Below are 7,490 nucleotides of genomic sequence, written 5' to 3' on the forward strand. Positions count from 1 at the left end.
CAACTTATTACTCCAAAACGCTAAAATTTAAAAAGTTATTTTTATCAACTTTTTGCGAAAGTCATTTTGCATGTAATCAGCTATCAGCCGTTATTTAACAACTAATTTACTAAACATCTTTCTACAATCAGCTAATAAATACTGTCAACTAGTCAAACTCACTGACCTAATCAACTTACCACTGTCTTTACCAGAGACAATACATAAATTAATAATTATTATCCGAAAGATATAATTAATAATTCTACATTAAAAAAGTATATAAAATAATAAAATATATAGCCTACAATCGAAGTTGACTATCTATGAAATATTGTTAAATCCGTCACCTTAACATAACTTGTGCTAATTAACAAGTTTACGTACAGTGACCTGATTTTACAAAGTTTGATATTTATTTATTAACTACTTTTTATTAAGTTTTTTCGAGCATTACGCGAATAAAATATTGTATAATATTTATTTTTGAATAACAGATTGTTTGATTATTTTTCAAAAAATTAGTAAAATTGTAAAATTAAAACAAATATGCTCATCATATTCTCACCTATAAACAATCCATAATACTCATTTACAAATTAAAGTTATAGAAAGCATAATCAGATAAATAAATTCATAAAAATAAATAAAAGAAATTGATTTCCACACAGCCAGCATGTTTTCGGCTGTGGGGTTTTGTCTCCACATCTTAAAATCGTCTCCGGTGGTCGAAGTGGAGAAAAAAAATATTCAACAATATTTTTTTTTAAAGGAAAATTATCTTGGTAGAAAGATGGTGGAAGAAGAGATGAAGAAGAAGCCGTTGGAAAGGAGATGAGGAAGAAATCGTTGGAAAGGAAATGAAGAAGAAGCCGTTGGAAGGAGATGAAAAAGACACCTTCGCCTCTCTGAATTATTTTTATAAAATATATGCATGTCCTTAAAAATATCTAATAATAAACATCTATTTACAAATCGCTAAATGCTATTCCGTATATGTCAATTAAAGAGAGACATTGTGATACTAACCAACAAAAGTCGAACTTAAATTTTTGTAATTACTAAATTAATAATTTGACTAATTTAGTTGGAGTTGGTTCTGTTAACCGTTCACAAACAATATTATTGTATAAAAAATTAACAGGGACTCTTGTCATTGTATAAAAAAATAATGACATGGACTAACTAGAAGATTGTTTGGCGAATCCAGCAACACTTGGGTAGGGATTAAAGGGGTTTAGGATTAGTTTAGTGGAAATATAATGTATAAAATAATAAACAAAAATATTCAAACGAGATCATGTCAGTAGCTGTAAAATTGTACGAGGTATGGCTGTTTTAAAACACAACAATTATACTGTTGACCATCATCTAAAACAACAGACACTGTAATGTATTTAAATTGATACTGTCTCACATATTATTTTATTATATTATCAAATAAAACTGCAATTGAATTAAAATGAAACTGTATGTCTGTATGTATTGAAATGAAATTGCAGTGTATACAAAAATAAACTAAATAACAATTTCACATATTTGAGTATATATTGTCTAGCAAAATTATAGTTATATCCAAATAATATTATAATTGTGTTAAAATAAAACTGTAATACATATTTAATGTCTTGACCATAATGCATTGTGGATCCACAGTATAATTTGTCTTTAAAACAGGTGTGACGCTGAGAGGCCCATTAAGGCAGGCCCAATACTGCTACATATATGCACTTTTAGCCCAAAGAGAGCATCGATTCCAGCGAAGCGTAAAGCGTTAATGGAATAATGGCCACGAAAAATGGTGAGGGTAAAATATGTGATTTCCACGTGGATTCTGGCGATACGACACGTGGCATGCTGAGCAGGAACAAGATTCAGTGTCTGCTGTAGACGACTTGGGGGGTGGGGGGAGCTGCGGACCGCGTTAAGCTTCTTCTTCCAAAAATGAAAAACCAACCATCCCGAAAAAACGAGACCCGAATAGGCGAATCCGAATCCAACTCTCTGAACCCTAAAGCCAGCTTCGTGATCGTCGGGTTTTCAGGTTGATCGCCTCGTGTTAACCAGAGAATTCCAATTCTTTACTTGGATACTCCGGTTTCTGCGTTCCCTTACACCCGAAGCTAATTGTCGAATAATCGCGATTCGCAACCATCGATTTCTTCAGGTTCGTCACTTGAATTTGTTGCCCACTTCGGAATACTGTCTCGCTTTTCCGGTGTCTGGATGAATTCCCAAGTTTGGGTTTTTTAGGGTTTTTTTTTTTTTTTTTTTTTTTTCTTGTCCTGGTTGTGGACCTTGTGGTCATGTTTAGGTCTTCGTTTATTGTTCGTTAATGATGACTTCAAAAATCATATTTGGACTTTCAATAAAGGGTTTCGTGCAATGTAATGGTGTTTCTTTGCTTAAGCAATAGAATGTTGTTTTGCTTAAATTTTCATTTTGTTTTCTTTTTCTGAATGATAATACCTTTACTTGCATCCAAAAAAGACGTGGAATTTGGATTTTGATATCGGTTTACTGATTCACTACCCAAACATATCTTTCAAGGGTTGTAAGTTGAAAAGAATTCATCTTTATTATATGTTTTCTAATCGAGGCCCTGTTTCCTGTGTGAATACAGGGATCGGAAACTGATGGCCACAGCAACAATGGCCACTGCAGCTGGTGCAGCTGCACTTTTGTATTATACATTAAATAGGAAGTTACAATCTGACTCACCAACTGAAGATGTTGACGATGATGAAAATGGGGATGATGGGCATAGGGGCGATAGACTAGTAGATGACAGAAATGACAGAATTTCACATCGACTAATACAAGCCCCAGCTACATGGTTAGAGACTATTTCAACCTTGTCAGAGACTCTGAGATTTACATACTCTGAGACGCTGGGTAAGTGGCCCATTGGGGACTTGGCGTTTGGCATCAGCTTTCTGTTAAAGAGACAGGTAATTTTGTACATGATAAATTCAAATTGTTCTTGAAAAAGATGTGTTAAATGTAGGATAGAGATGTACTTTACTCTTCAGGTGGTACTAATCAAATTCCTACGAAATCAAAACTGAATCATATGGCTGCCACTAAAATGATCTTTTGTTGGCCATTATGATTCCTGGTCTAGTTCTTGTTTTTAGAGCTTGGCTTCTGATCAGGTGCATAAAAATTGCAGGGAAATATACATGTTAGCAGTATATTTGGCAGTGAAGGTTGTTCACAGCTTAAAGGACCTGAAATTGCTTCAGAACTTAAACGTCTTTTAACCTTGTTGACACTTTGTTGGCATTTTTCAAAGAAGCCATTTCCATTATTCTTGGAGGAGACGGGTTATTCTGAAGAAAGTGTTCTTCTGCAAGAACCGAAAGCTGGGGTACGTTATCATTTATAAATGCTTTTTCTTTTGTGTTTATTTCTTTTTAGGTTTCTGCTTTATAAAGATCTCATAGAACTTTTCTCCGTTAGTATTGTATTGTTACCAATCACTAGTTATTACAAGATTTATTTTAGAAAGATATTGTCAAATTTCCTTTATTTATTGGTCCAGACCTTTGACTTGGTTAGGGAGGGGGGGAAGAGGGTGTTGAAGAAGAGAGAATATGCCTTTGATATGGCATAATAGAAATTTGCAGTCAGGAAAAATAATCTGAAAGAATTGATTAACATTTACCCTCTTCTAGATTCTAGAATCTAAACTAAAAAGCTATTCTGCAGATTCTGAAGCCAGCTTTTACAATATTGGTTGACCACAGTTCAAAATCTATCCTCCTATTAATTCGTGGAACTCATAGCGTGAAGGATACTTTGACTGCTGCTACTGGGGCAGTGGTTCCATTTCATCATACTGTGGTACATGAGGGAGGGGTAAGAAATTTGGTTTTAGGTTATGCACACTGTGGAATGGTTGCTGCTGCTCGTTGGATTGCAAAGCTTTCTACTCCTAGTCTTATAAATGCACTTGGCAACTATCCAGATTACAAACTTAAGGTACATTCAGCTTTTTTTGGGGCATGCAATAGTGTGATTAACCTTTTCTGCTTGAGACCATACTCATTTTTCCCTTTCTTTTCATTCTCTGCAATTTTTTTTTCCCTATGGCGGGTTGCCTGGTAGATTACAACATAATGCTATTTGTCTCCTCTATTAAGCTGTCAGATATTTCAGTGCTTCGTGAATTCTGATGTATTCAAAAAGTCATGTCATATTTACTTTAGTGATTCATAGAATCTGTTTCATTGGCTCAGATTGTGGGGCATTCCTTGGGTGGTGGCACTGCAGCTCTTCTAACTTACGTACTACGTGAACAAAAGGAACTATCTACAGCAACCTGTGTAACATTTGCTCCAGGTAGATTTATAATTGCTTCAGGAACTTTATTTATTTCCTATTGATTTCTTATTTATGTATAAAACTGACTTGATTATATGGTGTTCTTACATATTGGCTTTGTAACTAGTTTTCCTTTTGCATCAAATCAATTTACTATCAGCACATTGATGTTGTTCATTTGGGTGGATATTTGTTGCAGCTGCTTGTATGACATGGGAATTGGCGGAATCTGGAACTGAATTCATTACTTCAGTTATAAATGGAGCCGATTTGGTTCCTACCTTTTCAGCTGCATCTGTAGACGATTTGCGTGCTGAGGTTCTGTTCTGTTTCAAAATTCTGCTGATGGTTTTCATAACTGATTTATGCATGTTTCTAAAGGGAACACGTAATTGTAACGTTTAGGTAACAGCATCTGCTTGGTTGAATGATCTAAGGAACCAAATTGAGCGCACTAGAATTCTTAGCACTGTTTATCGATCTGCATCCGCCCTTGGTTCTCGTCTTCCATCCATTGCCAGTGCCAGAGCCAGGGTTGCTGGTGCTGGTGCTATATTGCGTCCAGTCTCCAGCGGTACTCAGGTACACATATTGTAGTGGCTTCATTTCCCTTGCAACTTCCTCGCCTTTTTACTACCCATTGGTTATGAAATATCTTGTATAACATATAAGGATTTTCCCCATCGCTATTCTGCATAATAGCAAATAATCAAAAGCTCAAAATGTTTTGGCTTTTTTTGAGAAGGAACTCGTGATAATGTTAATCAGTTTGATATTAACCCACACGCCTTATCAAAAAGAAGAACAAAAAGTACTCTGTAGTTAACCAGCTTGGTTGGCGTGAGTGGCCGTGCACTTTCATCCCCTAAGAGAGGCCGGGAGTTCAAACCCCCTCTCGTATGGAAAAACCAATCTGGCTAGCACTTTGCCCCTTAATTGGGCCGGCCCGGTGCGAACGGGGATTAGTCTGAGTATGGTATGGGCTTAAAGGTGTCTCCTACAGTTAGGACATGCTCAGGACACCTCGTGGTCTAACCAAAAAAGTACTCTTTAGTTTTTTCGATGAGCTCCTGATTAACACAATCTATATTCTGTTGAATGATATTTTTTAATTTCAGGTTGTTATGAGGAGAGCCCAAAGCATGGCACAGGCAGCATTCTCGCGTCCTGCCCTACGTTTATCATGGTCATGCGTTGGGCCCCGTCGACGATCAAATACTTTTAACTCTGATAAAAGAGATGATGACTCAGAATCTTCCTCAACTCCAAGAGCTTCTGAACCTTTTCTGGTGTCCCCTGAGGAGATCTCAACTAGCACGGGAATGGAGCTTCCTGTATCATCATCCATGGGAATGCCATGGGATTCAGAAAGTGAACATTCTTCTACACCCGGAAGTAATCGACACAATAGCTTGGATCGTGATTTCGAGATAAATGAAGATGCCATGTCTCCTCGAGAACAGCAAGACCACATGACAGAGGTTCAGATGTGGCAAAAGCTAGAGCAAGAGCTGTATGATGGGGACGGAGATGAAACAGGTAGTGCGAAGGAGATAAGGGAAGAAGAAGCAGCAGCCATTGCTGAGGTAGGCGAGAACTCAAACGAAGACTCTGTTCCAGACACAAAGGAGGTACACAGATTCTTTCCCCCGGGAAGGATTATGCACATAGTCACGCTTCTGTCTGATGAGGAGGACAGCAGTGAAAGCGAGAGTAATTCATCTGATGATGACGAAATGGATCATAGCGGGCTAGAAGATTCAGAAGTTGGAATCTTTCTCACCCCAAGATCATTGTATAGCAAAATAAGGCTGTCCCAGACCATGATCAGCGATCACTTCATGCCAGTTTATAGACGGCGAATAGAGAAGCTGATTAGAGTACTTGAGGATGACAACGAGACCACCTGTAATTCCCCCCCGCATTAGAGAAACAGCAAAAAAGGAGATTTCTGATACGCGATACTCCACCAAAGAAGCTCTACACAAAGTGTTATAAGAACGACAGATTTGTAAGTTTTCGGTTGCAAATCAATATTGGATGACCTCAATTGCCTTTGTGTTGGAAACTTTAGGTGTGGTTGGTGAGGCTAACTAACATGCTGCTTCTATCTTTGACAAAAAAAATTTAACAAACTCTAGGTTTCAGGAGGATCTTTGTATATATACACACATAGGTTAGACTCTTGATTCTTTTTGTTGATTATACAATGCTGTATTCTCAGTAATTTATGTTCACTTCAACTGAACAAGGTATTCATCATCTTCAAATTAGTTGAATAAACTAGACAATTTTAAGCCAATTTTGTACTTGAAGCATTCCATGTCTTATGTAGTAGAAGCTCTGTAAAAAAAAAAAAAATGTAACATTGTCAATCACAATAGTCAAGTATGAAAGTGAAAATTTGGGAGGAAATATTAAAGTGAAATGAGATATAATAAATAGGTGGAGAAATATCAATCTTGTCATACGTTAACTACCTTCCACCTTATTTGGTACTCCATTTTATATTATTAATTTATTATACGTCAACCAAAATTTAGATCTAATAACCACAAAAATATTTTTATTACCCAAAAAATATATGGTCTATCAACTCTCATTAAATAATGTTTGATTGCAAGGATATAAAACATGCTTAATTTCACAAAATAATTTTATTAAAAAAAAGCAAAAAATATATGGTCTATCAACTGTCTCATTAAATAATGTTTGATTGGAAGGATATAAAACATGTTTAATTGCACCTTGCAAGGATATAATTTCAGTTATAATCTCTGTTTCACTCTAAACCCTCAAATTCAAAATTAATCAATTTCTCAACTATTGAAATATAATTTGTTTTTTAGCATATTGCATTGCTATTTGTACTCCGCATAATTGGACTAATCCAGTTAAGTTTCGGTCGGATTCATTTAAGATAAAATATAACACATTAATAAACATTAGAAAAATAATTATTTGATGTTACTACCATTTAAAAGGGGTGGAAAACATTGTATTATACCCCCCTATGTCACATTTTACCCATTTGTTATACTTTTCATTGGTTAAACAAACTATTAGTTTAATGACTTCGAGGTAGTCAGTCGGCGGACCAACACAATCATACAGAAACAACATACGTGTATAGTAATACTTTTATTGTCAAAAAGTAATAATCGAACCCCTTACAATTAGGGATG

General features: G+C 35.8%; 1 protein-coding gene across 1 annotated transcript; it reads left to right on the forward strand.

Annotated features, from left to right (window-relative positions):
* Positions 1-1,859: 1,859 nt before the first annotated feature.
* On the forward strand, positions 1,860-6,607 carry LOC109188369. The gene is made up of 8 exons (XM_019339014.1): positions 1,860-2,146; positions 2,603-2,930; positions 3,152-3,349; positions 3,691-3,963; positions 4,221-4,323; positions 4,505-4,623; positions 4,711-4,887; positions 5,424-6,607. Exons 2-8 carry the CDS (start codon positions 2,616-2,618, stop codon positions 6,231-6,233), a joined length of 1,995 nt encoding a protein of 664 aa, XP_019194559.1. The 5' UTR covers positions 1,860-2,146; positions 2,603-2,615; the 3' UTR covers positions 6,234-6,607.
* Positions 6,608-7,490: the final 883 nt, after the last annotated feature.

This window comes from Ipomoea nil, unplaced genomic scaffold, assembly GCF_001879475.1.
Source record: "Ipomoea nil cultivar Tokyo-kokei standard unplaced genomic scaffold, Asagao_1.1 scaffold1421, whole genome shotgun sequence".
NCBI lineage: Eukaryota > Viridiplantae > Streptophyta > Magnoliopsida > Solanales > Convolvulaceae > Ipomoea > Ipomoea nil.

What these genes read in the sequence shown, in the direction of transcription:
- LOC109188369 (XM_019339014.1), top strand. Translation starts at nt 2,616, where the DNA reads ATGGCCACAGCAACAATGGCCACTGCAGCTGGTGCAGCTGCACTTTTG. An exon ending in GCTTTCTGTTAAAGAGACAG is followed by an intron (nt 2,931 to 3,151) that starts GTAATTTTGTAC and finishes TAAAAATTGCAG; the next exon opens with GGAAATATACATGTTAGCAG. An exon ending in ATCCAGATTACAAACTTAAG is followed by an intron (nt 3,964 to 4,220) that starts GTACATTCAGCT and finishes TCATTGGCTCAG; the next exon opens with ATTGTGGGGCATTCCTTGGG.